General features: G+C 35.6%; 1 protein-coding gene across 1 annotated transcript in view; it reads left to right on the plus strand.

The window, feature by feature from the left end:
* The window catches only part of LOC148945046 (mitochondrial inner membrane m-AAA protease component paraplegin-like), a 57331-nt gene that overhangs the window by 15760 nt on the left and 25040 nt on the right, over nucleotides 1–16531 (plus strand). Inside the window, exons 2-4 of the mRNA XM_089099506.1 lie at nucleotides 1419–1464; nucleotides 6587–6841; nucleotides 12080–12220. Of these exons, the coding sequence (XP_088955632.1) occupies nucleotides 1419–1464; nucleotides 6587–6841; nucleotides 12080–12220 (442 nt within the window). The remainder of the gene's footprint in view (nucleotides 1–1418; nucleotides 1465–6586; nucleotides 6842–12079; nucleotides 12221–16531) is intronic.

The following is a 16531-nucleotide window of genomic DNA, read 5'->3' on the forward strand; positions in this document are numbered from 1 at the left end:
AAATTCATTTCTCTTTTTTTTTGTTATCCACGCCTACAGGCCACAGTTGGCAACTGATCCGGGTGAATGAGGACTCATTCGAATTAGAATTCGACCTGTTAGGGCCTTTTGATATTTTCAAACCGAAAAAATTATCCCCCGAATTTACATTTACGAAAAACCACTTAATAAAAAAAAAAAGTTTTTTAAACTGAAAGTAAGGAGCGACATTAAATCTTAAAACGAACAGAAATTATTCCGTATATGAAAGAGGCTGTGCCCTCCTCAACGCCTTGCTCTTTACGCTAAAGTTTGACTCTGTCTCACAACTTTATTTTTTAAAACAATAAAAAACTTTAGCGTAAAGAGCGAGGCGTTGAGGAGGGCACAGCCTCTTTCATATACGGAATGATTTCTGTTCGTTTTAAGATTTAATGTCGCTCCCTACTTTCAGTTTAAAAAACTCTTTTTTTATTTAAAGGCTGCGAAAGCGGGGGGTTTGGGGGCGGCAGCCCCCCAACTTTGCCTCCTAATCCTTGTACGTTTTAAGGTTCGACCTTGTAACTCAGCCTCTTTAACTCTTTAGAAAACGTAGTTTTTTTCAAATAATTTGATTAAGAGTTGAAAGTTTCAGTGGTCTTTAAAGAGTCAAAAGTGATTGAAGGACAACCATGCACCCCCTCCCCCACACCCCTTTTCCTCCCAAAGACATCCAATCAAAATTTTGATTCATTTTATACAACATAGTTCAGATATTAAATAGCTATGTCTTTGGAGTTGAAATAACCCAACTAGCCCCAAGGACAAGGGCTGTAAGTCATGCAAGTTGTCCATTGCTTACAAGTAAGGTTTAAGCCATAAGGCTTCAATGTATTTTTATTATTTTTTTTCAGGACCACTTCACATGGCTGGGGGTGTCAGATAAAATTCAGCAGGGGCTTATTTGATTGAGAATTGAAGGTTCTAGTGTTATTTTAAGAGTCAAAGGTGATTGGAGGGCAATCCCGCCCTCTCCCACGCCTTCCCCCCCCCCCAAAGACATCCAATCAATATTTTGATTATTTTTTGTTCAAAATAGTTCAGAAATCAAATAACTATGTCCCTGAGTTGACTAACCCCCACAGTCCCTTGGACAAGGGCTGTAAGTTATGCAAGTTGTTGATTGTTTACATGTAAGGTTTGTTCTCAGGAAAAGGGGTGAGGACAAAGAGTTGTAAGTGATGCAAGTTGTCTATTGCTTACATGTAAGGTTTGTTATTAGGAAAAAGGGGCGTGTTTGGTCCTGGATCTCTGAAAAGGCTATGGCTATTAATTTTCCTTTTTGGAACTTTTTTTCCACTTCCCACCTTCTCTGTCTCTCTCACTCCCTCTATATCTTTGTCAATCCCACTCTCTGTCTCTTTTTATTATCCACATAATAATGTTGTTGACTTTTATAGGACTATTCATAGCAGATTGCCTCTGAAAAGATGTATATCATGGATGGTGAGTTTATCCGTTTTATTTTTTTTTATTATTATTTTTTATTGAAGACCTAGTGTCAAATTCTATTTGTCAGAAATTCAGATAACTGAATACCCCAGATAAGGTGAAATACGGAAGAATTGCCCAGCTAGTGGCTGGGTAAGGAGGGACACTCCCTCCCATCATCAAAATAATATCAAAGCATATCTAAAGTACACATGGGACTTAGAAAATCCCCCTAAGGCCTGCTATAAATTTTTGTTATCCCTGCAAGTGTATGCTTTATCAAGTTGCCACCTAGCCAAAATTAGAGCCTAGACTTGAATGTTTACTTAGTGTCTTTTGGAAGAAATATGTAAATAAAGTATATGTGTAGTTTTGTCATCAATAAAACTAATTTAGCTCAAAAATAGTTTAAAAAAACAAATTTTCTTTCTTGCGTTTTGGAATAGAGCATATTCATTTGTTTCAGTAAGTTCAGGCTAGCTGAGGTGTATCAATATACACTCCAATGGAAAACTTACATAAAACAACACAAAATCTGTAGTTACAAGTGCTATTTTAAAGACAACACTGTTGGATTAAAAGAAATATCAATTTATGAAATCTTTTATTATAATGATAAATACATATTCTACAGAAGAAATACAACATATCTAAATTTTTGAAATTGAATTGTCTTAGATTCTCTATTATATCCTGTCCAGTATTTCTCATGGAAGGGGCAGATTAAGGCAATTCTGGATTTATGTGGAATGTCAAGTGAATGCAATGGGGGCTATAGTTTGGGTAGAAAAATATGAGAAGCTCATACTGGTTCAAACTACACTGGAGGTTCACAGTACACTGGTTCATTCAATTGTAGTTGATCATGAAATTCAGAAATTGTAATGTCAGGTCTAAACCCCAGGCTCTTTTGTTTTGTATTCTAGCATAAAAGAGACATAGGGGAGGAAGTATATTTTAGAACTGGGTTTCCAAGAGATGATGTTGAGTGTTTAATTTCTTGTAGACGTAATTTTATCCTGCTTGAAGATAGAAGAAGATATTTTGAAAGGGCTTGAATGAAGATTGCTTCTTACAGTTGTCTGAGATGTTGAGACTGGGAAAAAAAGTTTGCTGTATTTTCTGTGAAAGTGTGAGGGATTTGAGATGTGCAGTTTTTCAAATGAGTGAGGGGAAAAAGTTTTGAGTGGAGAAACTGTTTGAAAATGGGTGTTTTATAAGGTATTGAGAGTCTGGCATGGTTTATTGGTGTGAGCATAACCCACTGAGAGGGTTTTCTATGATGGTTGTGCTTTTGCTATTGTTTTGTTGGAATTTTTTACATTTTTTTTATTATTATTATTATTTTGTTTAATTGATTCTTATATTTACTTTGTATCGTTTTTTTCGTTTCTTATTACAATTTACCTATGGGTCTTTTTGTCAAATATGAATAAATACATATATTTTGCAATTTCTGTTGGCATGGAGAAAGGACACAATGGTGATTGTTGGAACAGAGGAATTTTAGTTTGAAGTCGGCAGATTGTATGTGCTGCCTCAATTTCATTTCTTGCTTCTTCTTTTGTCTCCTCCGTTATTGGGACTTGCCACAGCTGTCTCTCCCTCTGGGTGGCCTGCTGTGTAAGTTTGCAGAAGAACAGAATGTCATGTGTAAAAACTTTTGCAGAAAAACAGAAAGTTTGCAAAAGAACCGAAAATGAAATGGAAAGCAGAATATTAAATTTTTCATAATTTTCATTGTTGAAACGGAAAAGAAAAGTATATCTGTATTGGAAAAGCGTTCATTTGAGAAAGTCGTATGTACTAGTTTTCTATTTGTGCTACATTTTGAGACTGTGAGTTCTATTGAAGTTCTATTAATTGCATTTCTTTCACAGCTTTTGCAATTGTTGTTTAGGAATAACTATAATTTTTTGTCTCAAGACGTTATGATGGATAACGTCTTGAAATCCTTCAAGACGTATGAAGGATTTCAAGTCTAGCGCGCCAACCACACACCAATTCTCAGAAGAAAACCCCAAAAAGTTAAAACCATAAAACTTGTACAATTTCCATCAATAAAAATAGGATATTTTGATAGATGTCTAACAATATTTATAAAAAGACTTATAAGTAAAATTAAAGCAAAAAAATTAGGCGCCAATGAAATCACTCACCTTCTTAGAGATGCTCTTTGTTTATCTTCAGCTTCTTTGATTTTCCTTTTGCTTTTCGTGCTCTGGATTCGAACCAACAACATCCAACATCTTAATGGTAGAGCCTTTAGTAGACCTATCAGCCAGTGAAAGAGTCATCTTTCTATGTGTAAATGAGTCAGTAGAATGTGTACAAAAGCTGAGTTTTGTTTTTTTGAAAGCCGCATTCATTCTTTTGAAGAGCCAAATGCGGCTCGTGAGTCGAAATTTAGTCTTGTGTGCTATTGACGTTCTTTTCAAGTATTCCCTTGTTGTTCAAGGGACGGTAAGTTTCCTATATAGAGGCTTCGGACAAGGCAGTTCTAATGGTGTACTTCGATTTTTTATCTAACTCTAGTTTTAGGAGTTACGGACTGTTTCATTTTTTACTACGGGGCATGATCGTCTCTTACTGGGCTGCTAGCTACTGCTGCAACCTGGATAATATAGTATAAACACAGAGATTTCAAGTTTAGACAAATTTTAAGGCTTGCTAATACTAACAACTACTCACTTGTCCTTTGCTTTAAGAGAATTTTCACTTGGAGGTGGTTGCAAAATGCTAAAGAAATGGTTACTTTTAGGCTGCTATTTTTCTTGGAAGTGGGCTATTTGAACATAAGAAAACTGGATATAAGGTGATAACTCCCGTACTCAGGTTTAGAAAAGCTTATATTGGTATTCTTTTTGAAAAAAACAACGGAAAAACAAAATTCCCCTCATGCTCCTGGATTTTTTTAAATGCGTTTTTGTTGCTCCATTAAAAAAAGAAAAATAATTCTAGGCCTACTAAATTTTGTGAATTGACGCCCTTGGCCCTTTTCCATTAAATTAGTATTAATGTTCAGCTAACTACATTTATTTTGTGGTTGTTATATATTATTACTTTGGACCTGAACAAAATTTTCTAAACTAATACATCAATATTGGTCCTTCCCAGTGAGGAGAAAAAAAATCGATAGGGGATGGGTTTGAAAAGGCTAAAAAAAAGGTCAGTTTTAGGCTGATATTTTTCTTGAGAATATGCCTTTTGGGCATAAGAAAAGTAGCATGCGGTACAAATGACCTTTGAAAGAATAACCAGGCTTCATTTCTTGTTGGTTGCCTAGATTTGCAGAAGTGTTATAAAACCCTTTCAAAATGAATACTTGAAAAAAGAGGTGTTATTGTTCCTCCTCATTCCCTGTAATTTTTATGGAATGGCATTTCTGGATAGATCCCTCGCAAAGGAACTTTTTATGAATACTGGGATATAAAACTTATGAATATGCATGCATCTCTGTAAAAAGGAAGAAAATTTCCATTTTGATAATATCCTCGGATTAATTTTTTATTGGGGATACCCTCGAAAAGCGTTGTTTAATCTGATGTTTTGACATGTTTAAATGCAGAAAAGAATATAGCCTAGATATTAAAAATAAACTTTATTTTAAAGTTCGTTTTTTTGTCCATATGCACTAAAAATAAAAAAAATTTGTCTTTTTCTCCTACCTGGAAAAAGCTTAATTTTGTAGATACTAAAGGTGAAAGTATAGAGTAGCTATTCACTACTATGAATGCGCCTTTGGATGTTTATGTATTTCTTTTAAAAAAGGAAAAATTGTCCATTAATCTTGTTAATGTCCTTGGATAATAACCTTTTAATTTTCATTAGGGTTACCCTTGAAAAAGGTTATTTTATTTGATTTTGATATGTTTCAATGCAGAAAAGGACAACAATACTAATAATACAGATCCTTTTAAAGTCCATTTTTACGTACATCTACACTAGAAAGGACAAGGAAAAGGGAAAAGGACAACAGTACTAATAATACACACCCTTTTAAAGCCTTTTTTACGTACATCCGCACTAAAAATAAAGATATTAATTTCAACCTCCTAATTCCTACCCCGAAAGCATGTAATTTTGTTAAGACTAAAGACGAAAGTATAGAGTAGGCTAGTTATTAAGAGGTGGCGAATGTATGCTGGAAAAAACAAGTGGACATTCAACTTAGGAAAGTGTCTTATCTCAAATCACCAACGTACAACCAATAATATCTCTTGAAATGGGAAATATCTGTTTCACACTTAGAGCTAAAAATTCCCCGATCTTTATACACAGTCCTTCAAAGCAACTTACATCCTTCCCATACAAATGTAAGAAAAAATCCTCCAAAGGTTTAGATGGAATTGAATGGCATGATTGAATCATGCCAGATAGAAAAAGGTCCGGCGATGATTCATGATGAAGACTAAAAACCTATCTATGCCGCACGCCATAGAATACCTAATCAACAAACTAAATGGCTTCTGCACTTTTATTGATGTTAATTGATGTTTTTTTTATCATAAGTACTACTGTCAGTATTTATTTATGACAAGAGAAGAAGTCTACTTTTTGCTTTAAAAAGAGTGTTTTAATTTATGAAAAAAAGAGACTACAAAAGAAAGCTTTGAAGGTTTATTGATTATTTTGAGCAAACAAAATATTTTTCAACACCTAGGGAGGGGAATAAAATCTAGGGGCGCATAGGACTCCATTCTCTTAAATTGTAAATAAAGTAATCATTAAAATTGTGAGTTAGTTAATCAATATTAATTAATTTGATTTTGTTATCAGTACGACTATCTTAATTTGTGAATTTTCGGCCCTACTAAACCACAGGAAGCTGGTAAAACATATTGTACTAGATTAACCCCAGCAGATTACGTTAAATTAAATAATTTTAAAAAAGGACGAACCAACATAATTTTCGAATTCGGGCTTCTTTTTTGCGCATCTGTCGACAGACAATGCTTAGGCCTTTATCATACCTATATAGGCTATTTTTATATGGCATTATATAGCACTTTATATAGGTTTATGTATGATACCTTTATGGGCTCTAATGTTGACTATTTTTTTCTTCTTAAAACTCAATTTTTAATCCCAGGTTTGTTCTTCTATTTCATGCCAAATTTTGAATCACTTTTTTCAGGGCCACCAGAGTGCAACACTGTCAAGTTCCTCGGTCTTACCGAAAGGTATATTAGGCGCAACACTTAGAAATTTTAATACAACCACTTTTCGATATCAGAAAGATGAAGGTGATGATAAGAAGAAAAAAGAAAATGAGCAAGAAGAAGCTAGAAAGGCTGCCATCTTGAAGTTTGTCATTGGCGCTGTAAATGCCTACATTGTTTGGATGTTATTCCAGATGTTTGTTTTGGAAAGGAATGACCACGATCCAGAGGTTGTTTTTTTTTCTAATTTTTAGAAGTTTTTCTTAGGAATTTTAGGGGAAAAGAGAAAAGTCAGGTATATTTTTCAAAATCTAGGGGCATTTTTTTTTTTTTTTTTTACCAGAATTACAAAAAAAGCATTTTTGAATGAAAATACTCCCCTTTCCCCCTAAAATTTTTTTCAAAACCAAGGGGGGGTGAAATCTAAGGGACACATGAGACTCCATTTTCTTAACTTTTTTTTGTGTTAGAGTAACATAAGTTTATTTTCCACACACAGGACCACGCGCAAAAAGCAAAGCAAATCGGACTGATCCAATTCACAAGGTCATCTGTTTGAGTGGATAAATACCAGTAGAAACTAAACTAAAGGAAGAAAAGGGCAATAAGGGGAGCAAAATTGCATAAGTTGTAAAAATGTTTCTGGAACACCAAGAAATAATTTGAAAAATAGTAAATAAATACAATAAAAATTGTTGATAACGCTTTTTAAGGTCTATGTTTCTTATGTTTCTGCTTGTCTACGGTTTTAATCAACGAAAAACAGCAATTTTACTACCATTCCATAACTGAGACTCAGTTCTACCCAATTGCCGAATTAAATTTTTGAATTTTGTTTAACATAGTTTTTAGATAAAAATAGATTGAAATTTTGTTGGAAACCATAAAAAAAAAATTATTTTCCTATTTTCTTCAGTAAGTTTTAATGCTTCTGTAAGAAAAAGTCCAAATAATTCTGGTCTAAAAAAATCCTTTTGGTGCAGGTTAGAGCTGTAGGCTTGTCGCAAAATTGCTTCTTTTAGAATATATAGGTTACGTTCGACGAAAAAAGAAGAGAAAATATAATTAGAAAATAACCAAGAAACCGAGGGCGATTTTCAGTCAGTGGACAAAAAGAAGCGAAGAGGCGAAAGCAGATATTTCAGCAAAGACCTCCGCCATGCCGTCCTCAGTATTAAAAAAAAACTAGCTTTTTTTTACTTCAAATCTCAGATGCCTCATCAGGGAAAACGCTGGAGTTCTCTGTGTCTACCACAGTGAATCTGAAGGCAGATACCGAGAAAGTGATTGATGTCTCAACGAACAGTTCACCGTCACTAATGTCTGAAGTGATAATCACAAAAAAATACCTCAAAACTCCAGTAAAACCTATATATTCTGGATAAAATGGGTTAAATTTTAACTAGTCGAACAAAATTTCGGAGGGGGGGGGGGGGGGTTAAACTCGGTATCCCCCCCCCACAGATACGGCCTTGATTGCAGGTGTGTCAAACTGAATATTTCGAAGTGCCAGTCATTTTGTCAAAATTCATCCGCTGGTCAAGTTTTCAAAAAAAAAAAAAAAAAAGAAACGCTGAGGAGGTGATTGTTTCTTCTGCTTTTTTTGGGTTTACTTCAGAATTTTTTTTTTTTTTAGTTAGTAACTAATGGAGTAGGTTTTCTTAGAGTGCTCCTAAGGTCACTGAACTCTAGGAATTCAATGTCATGTATAATACTGTATTTATATTTAGCCATTCACACTCAAAAAATGTTTCACACAAAAAATCGTAATTTTTTCCAAAAGTAGAAGTCAAAGGGATCGTTCTTAACGTGGCAAAAGGCATTCTGCTACCCCCTCCTTTTTTATGGGGGTGGTAAATTCAGTATTTAGTAGTTGTGGAACCTTACGTCTTTGTTAAGTCGTTGTAAATACCCTTTAAGGTCCTTGATCAATTTACAAGCCTTAACGTATGTAAGAAGGATGTCTATCTTAAGAACAATATAAATTTTTACCATACGAATTGTGTTGTCAGCTAAAATGAATGAGCTCTGCACGTGAGGCATCAAGCCAGTCATAGAATTTGCATGTTCTCCCTTTGCTGGTGCTCTAATCGCTTCAAGTATTCAAAACCGAGTAGTTCTTGCAGCACTTTCTAGCAACTCTGGAGGTTCATTTTGACGTGACGTCTATGTCGGTGTTCTACGCATAAATGCATTGCCGTCCATCTGAGGAGGTAATGAAAGCCGTTCTGGACAGAGCAAGGCCTTTGTGATCAACTCGGCAAAATACAGTTTCTCAGGACTACTTTGTGTAGGGTACACCCTGCCAGCAACAGTTGAAAACAAATTTCGCCTGACGATCCACCGCTTCATGGAAAGCGGGGTACTTACCAGGACTTACCCTGGGTTCCCACTGATGCGATTTCACGCAAAAACGGCCGTTTTTGCGTGACCCGTCAAAGTTACTCTGTTTTTGCTGGAAGTTTATGCGTCACAACGATTCAGCGGCTGCGTTGAAATATTTCTACTGAGCCGTTGAAAATCGCATCCGTTATTTTGAAAGCATTGTAGAAGCATAAATTGCAAGTAATTGAGAAACTAAGAATATTATAGATAAGAATTAAATTTTTAATTAGGCGTAGGTAGCCTAGGCTATTGCAGTTTAGCCCTTTGAATATTTTTCTTTGCTTTTAGAACTTGATTTAGCCTATTCCTATGCATATACTTTTTAAATATATCATAGTATCTTTGCGCTACAACGGCTGTAGTGAACCGTTTCTATGTGAACATTTTTGCGATTTTCCCGCATCCGCGAGCCGTTTTGCGTTAAAAAAAAATAATCGCACCAGTAGGAATCAAAGGTTAGGCATATCCTCCCTTGTAATGGAGCGTGAAGCATATAATAATAAAAAAAAATAAAAAAAAAGAACGAGTAACTCATCATGAGAAAAATTAGAGACGAGCTAGATTATTTCTCAATAGAATTGGTCTTTTACTTGAGGCAGATTTTTATTGGTTGGCACATTACATATGACTGTGAAGAATTCCGCATGATTAGGCTTAAAATGGGTTCATAGCAGACGGCCTGTTATAGAACCATAGTAAAGTGCCAATGTGGTTCTCTTATCAAGTACCAAACCAACACCGGCTCTCTACGTTCCATTGATTATCGCCTATTGGCGCCAAGCCCTCTTGATGCTCGTCGGGCAAGTGCATGTCAATCCTTTTTAAATTAAATGGTTGAAAAACCTAGGATTAAGCAGTTGAGGCTTTGGAGAATATTTAAGTACCAAGGACATGAAAATAAGAAATATTTTTGTCTCGACCGGTTTTAGGTTTAGTCGTACCTGAAAGTCATACCTAAGGGTTTTTGTTCAAAATTGTCAGTGTTGCCAGATTGAACAGTGAAAATAAATAAGCGAAACTAATTAGTTAAATTTGACAAGCTTTTTGTCCATAAATATTCACCCATTTGCAATTTGTTTATTCCTATTTACATTTTTAAGCTGTTTGAGGCCATATGTTTTTAACTCATTTTTTGCTGATTTTTTTACCCAAGTTTCTTTTTTTTAATGTGACGCCCTTTATTACCAAAAACTGCATCATTGCCAATGAAGTTCTCTCATTAAAAATTAATTTCTGTATTTAACCTGTTTTTAAAGGTATTTATAGTTATGCTATTTCCCACTTAACCAGTTCAAACTAGCATATTCCACTTTTATTGTTCTTGATGCTTCAGGAGTTCTTGTCTGTGATATGGTACACTTGAAGGAGGTGCATTTTTTTTATTTAATCAGTTTGTCTTGCTGGAAAGTCCGTTATAATGTGCATCGGTCAGTCCATAACAATATCCTTATAATAAAGTAAGGCTGGAAATTTAAATTTGAAAAATATCGCTGCGTTTTTAGTTTCTATCATAAGCATAGCCCTACCTCAGTCAAGTAGTTTTTTTTTTGTAAGAACAGAAAGCGGTATTTGGCGAACATTTACAGCATGAAAAACGTTTTATCCCTTTTTTCGTGAATCAGTTTCTTTGAATTTACCTTGAATTTTAATTCTAAAATTTCGACCCTGAACTGGCAACCCTGACTTACTCCTTGGTAAACCTCAAATTTTCTGACCTGGGACAGAGGATGGCAGTGATGGGTAAAAAATCTCCAGTTATCACCCTACGTTGTCCATCTTGATGGAATAAGTTTCTTCTTCATGGACACCTTTTTTATGAGCTTCTTCTATATCAATCAATTTCTTTAAATTTACCTAGAATTTTAAACACACCTGAAAGTAAAGAGTATCCTGCCACGTGGCATTGTATTCGTCTAATGTATTTCGTCTATACATAATGGTGGTTAATATATATAATTATCTGCATTTGACTCTATTTGAATTGTTTGCCATTTGACTGGTTTGATTCATCTGAGACTCTAGTCATTTGTTATAAATATTGGATACTGGCTTAAGAAGAAGGTACAGAATACGGGGGATAGAGTAAGAAAAGGTGTATAAAACCTTGCAAAATGCATTTTTGATGCAAATTATTCTGTTTTCCTTTATATTGATTCAGGTAGTTGCAGATCCAGGTTTGAGGAGTGGGGTATCAATTCTACAACAGTAGTGCATATTATAGTTTCATGAACAATTTTATTCGGAAAATGCTTCTCCAAACTAAAAGTGTCCTTAGACCTTATCATTATTTTGTTTATTGTATTGGTACCAATCTCTTTATCCTTCCAAAGTCTCTTTTTTTTCTTTTAATTTGCTTGTTTCCTTTTCTCTCTTGTTTCCTTTTTTTCTCTATGCCTTTCAAATTTAACTGTGATAAAAAAAAAAATCCCTTTTCAAGCCTTAGATTTTCTTTGATCCTTTGTTTTGTACAGTCTTTTTTTTATAGCAGCATTATTTTTTCCATGGCACATCTTATTAAATATGCTTAGTCGCTTTTGTTTATTTCCTTTTGAAGTTTTTTTTAACCAATTTCTTACCTTCTGTTAAATGTTTCCAATTTGGAATTTAATGATTCCACTAAATCCTGCCTTTTTTGTTCTTTTCTTCACTACTCTTTCTGTTCAATTATTTTTTTTTTCTTACAAGTAACAGTCTATGTATCTTTGCTCTTTAAGATACAAAGAGTAAATCTTTAAGATACAAAGACTAAATCTTAGCGATATTTGTTTCCGATACTTCTGCCTTTCAATGGAGGAGTAGATACCCTCCCCCCAAACATTGGCCCAAGTGATCCCTTCCCTTAAATTTATGCCCTAGATATTCACTTAATATATTCTAATAACAATATCCCCACTCTCTAGTGCTCAAACATTTTGAGTGCTTGATTTTCGATATTCTTTCTCCGCATTAATATATTTATATTCATATATTTGATAATATAATTGTCATAAAAAAATGTTGCCTTTTTTCTTTAAATGGCAATGGACAATTGTATAAGAGCTTGTAACTAAATTTAAATATATTTTAATTGTGTTTTGTTTCAGACAACGTTACGTTATGTGTCGTGGAATGAATTTGTTCACTTTATGCTTGCCAAAGGAGAAGTGGAAGAAATTATCTTGCGTCCGGGTGTAGATGTCGTGACCGTAGTTCTGCATGATGGTGCTGTCATTAAAGGAAAGAAAGTAGGTCTTAATCATGTCATAAAGCTTTTTTTTATTATATTTAATATATATCTTATTTTCAATAAAGCGCAAAAGACTTCAGAGTGCTTATGGTTACGGGAGTCCATACTGAGATTGTGGAGTATGCGATTTTGCAGAGGAAAAAGAAGGATTTATTAAAAAAAAACACATTATTTTATTGTTAATAATTTATTTTATTTATAATAATTTATTAAAAGATCTATTAATAAATATTAATAACATATTTTACTACCTCACTTAAAAGCAGTGCTTGTCCATAAGGAAGGTACAGGAAATAGTCACGGAGGAATAAGGTGGGAAAACACTTTGCCACCGACGTCACCAGTACCACTGCCACCATATAAAAAGAAATATGTTCTTTTCTTTACTCCGAAAACTATATATCATAAAAATTTCCAATAAACTGTGAATAAATAAAATATAAGAATTCATATTTTATGGGAAAACAGTTCCTTAATAGTTTTCTGATTAAATAATGACCATAAAATAGTCAACATCACTGTAAAAATATTCTATTTTTGGACATCTTTTCCATGGTATACCTGTGTATGGTATATGGTATCCTTTGTATAGTATCCCTTTGTATCCTTTGTATAGTATCCCTATGTATGGTAAACTATACCATTGTCCGGTATCCCACCAAATGAACTTTTTCAACATAAGCAAAAGTTTCAGTTTTGGGGGGAAATGTTTATTAAGATTCCAGCATTCGCGGGGGGCTTTTTTTATTTCTTACAACTTACAGAGAAATTTTATATAATGCCCGAAATACAGGTAGGTTTTGTTTTGAATCGTCCTTTGGTACTTGTATTATATAGCCCCTACAGCTGAAGTTGTTCATTCATTGACGCATTATAAAACCGTTTTTTTTTTTTTGTTAGTTTCTTTCAGCATTGCGTGAGACAAGACAAAAAGAAGTGACAGAATAGATGGAAAGTATGTAATTTGGGATGTATATTTGTATATTAGGAGGGGGGTAGTTAGAAAACAATTGTGAAACTAGAAAACAATTCTTACTACATAATAATAATAATTTATTTATGCCCGCTCATGAACAAAAATGACAAGCGGAGTACAAAGAGAGAAAAAGGAAAAAAGCAAAGAAACTGCAACAATCAAAGTCATACACATTATAATACCACACTAACTAATCAGCACAGTGATAGAGGGTGTGCACCGGCAATAACTCGGATAATTTTTCGAATTATCTTTTTCTAGCCTGATTTTCCAGATCTGGCAGAACTTCGGTTGGGTTGCGCAAATTATACGAGCTCAGGAGACAAGTGTTACGTTCGTATAACGGTAGACGCTGCAAAAATTTCAGATACTTCCAATAAACTGATTGAAGTTTCATTTTTTGCTGTTGCCGTTAACCAGTCCCAAAGCGGTGAGATATATAGAAGATGTGGCAATGCAATCGCTGAATAAAGTCGTGATAGCACTTTTTTATTGTAACTGTACTTGAGTGCTGCTAACTTCGAATCGTGGTAGATACATTTTCGGTGAAGCAGGGTCCTAGAACGGATGATGCCAGAGCCATACGTAACACCAAGGTAGTTAAGTTGATGCACCGAAAATATTTTCGTTCCAATGATGATGACATAAGGCTCAATTCTAGATACTAGACTACTCGAGGGCGACCGTGGATGAATAACCTTGAACTCTGTCTTTTGAGCATTCACTTTGAGACCTAAGCCATTGTACCCACCAATCAGCTGGTCGGGGTTACCCTGGAGGCTTGCAAGGTTGCTACTTATCATAAGCACATCATCAGCGTAACATAATAAACTAAAATCACAAAGACCTAGGGAGAACCCTCCATATATATGCTTTGTTACTGACGAAGTAAGAACATTGAACATCACCGGACTAAGAATTGATCCCTGTCGAAGCCCTCTAAAAAGCCTTATAGGACTAGATAATTCTTGACCTAGTTTAACCCAGATAAATGAATAACGATAGCACCAAGAATGGCAAGCTACTACATAAGCATTAACACCATTTTCCAACAAATTAATAAAAACCTGGGCTTGAATTGCCGATTCGAAAGCAGACGATATATCGACACTACACACAAACAGGGGCTCCCCGAACTTCCTGCTTTCGAGATAATACGCTTCAAAACCTGATGAGCAAACGCGCAGCTCAGATTTCGACGGAACTCAAACTGACCGTAATCTAAAGAGCATTTCGACACTATTTCCGGCAAAATAATTCTTTCTAAAACGTTGCTGAGGGTTGTAGATACTGTTATGGGACGATAACCAGAACATTCATTTGGGCTTTTACCCTTTTTTGGGAGATTACTCAAAACACCCGCACAAAAAATTTCGGGACCACTGCAGAATCTATGCACATTTGATACAGAAGTGTTAGATGTTCTAATAGTAGTGTAGAACCATTAGACAGATGTTCATACGAGATTGTATCAAATCCAGGAGCTTTCTTTCTCTTTAGCTGTTTAATAGCAGGCCTAACATCAGCTTTCTTAACTACGAACGAACTTCTCTTTTGAAGCAGGGGTTCTAGTTTACTTTTCAGTTCGGACTCACTAGCACTTTCAAGACCCGGATCTTTAGATCCAAAAACAGATGAATAATGTTTTGACCATACATCTTCACTCATATTCGTAGCCGATGCCTTAGGCTGCGGTTTTGATTTTCTGAAGCAATTCCACATACTGGTCGGATTAATTAAAGCGTCACTTGATGCTCTTTCTGCTTCGTTCATTTTGAGATTTTCGACTAGCAAACTATAGTCTTTTTTTGTAGAACGAAACAAGTTATGTAAAATACCTGACCTAGGCTTATCTGATTCATGCCATATATGATATCATAGCTTTGCGCATCGTTTTGCGACTTTGATTGACGGACACTCATCCCAACCCGGTCCACGAGTTCCTTTTAGCACTCGACACTTTGGCACGGCAGCCGACTCTTTAACTTTCATAGCATGGATGATTTCCGAACTGTATATATCTAAAGCGGTTGGGTCTTTTGTACCATGCATCAGTAGATGGAAAGGCACTTTGATTTTGTTCAAGATGTTGTCGCAAGTTTCTACATATACTTCACAGTTTATCTTACGCCACTCAGTCTTTGTGTAGAACATACCGCCAGTGTTTCGTATCGAAGTTGGGCTAGACGGAACTCTGAAGTTTAGGCCAAGATGGTCCCTCACTACGTGATCTAAGTCAACTTGAACTGAACCGCTCAACTTTAAGTTTGACAGTACATGGTCAATGTTGCTGGTAGAACCAGAGTTATGAATACATGTGAAATCCTGTGTTTTATTATTTACTGCAACACAGTCAGGTAAAGAGGCTCTTAGAATGTCGGATAATTTACCTGGTAGCATGAGGTCGCAGTGGAAATCACCACATATAACATACCGTCTGTTACCAAGCCTTTGCGCTAATCTGCCTAAGCGGTTACACGTTTCGGCAAACTTCTGCTCTGATCGTATATTGTTCATATTTGCTGGTAGGTACACATTCACAAGAAAAAATCCAGTAGGACCTTGGAATCCCACTGCCGTGTAGAAATCAATAGATTCAAGGAATTGACATTGTAGGCGGTCGTCAACAATCACTGCAGTACCACCGGATGACCTTCCCCTGCTGTAACGACGCTTAGCTTCGTGAATAAATACGGATTTGCCCGGATATTGCTGCAGGAGTCCGAAATTATCACGGGTAAGGAGGTGCTCTTGAAGACAGACGACGTTATAAATCCAACACAGTTCATGAATATAATTGAGCTTTCCTGTATTATGACCATACACGTTACGGGAAAAAATGGACAGATCTGTCATTTGTTTCCTTGTTTATTCTTTAGCATAGATTTCTTTACGGCAGGACAGCGAAGGCTATAACAGGGGTGGTCAATAATGCTGGCAGGGTACAGTGCACATTTCACAGGTTGAGATTTATACGGGTTGTCCTTGGTTCATTCGTGGGGGTTGGTACAGCGGGGGTACCTCATCTGCTGAGTATAGTCTTTAGCTATATGATCGAAGGATTGGCACTTATAGCACCTTCTCAGCACTTCTCTGAATTCGGTTACTCTAAGGTGAGTATATCCACATAAAGTTCCATGTTTCAGGGCCTTGTCCCGAGAGTATGCGTCAGAGAATAGTAACTTGACGCTGCCCGAGTTATCGTATCTCCGGGCTTCGGTTACACTTGGGTTGCGACTGCGAATGTCATCTTCCGTTGTCTCTTGGGGTACGAATTTTGCTATGGCGGCAAAAATCGGTTTACGATATTTTACTTTCAGATCTGGCTTACTG

Source organism: Artemia sp. Qi Xiang Cuo, chromosome 13 (genome assembly GCF_049724085.1).
Source record: "Artemia sp. Qi Xiang Cuo chromosome 13, ASM4972408v1, whole genome shotgun sequence".
Lineage (NCBI taxonomy): Eukaryota > Metazoa > Arthropoda > Branchiopoda > Anostraca > Artemiidae > Artemia > Artemia sp. Qi Xiang Cuo.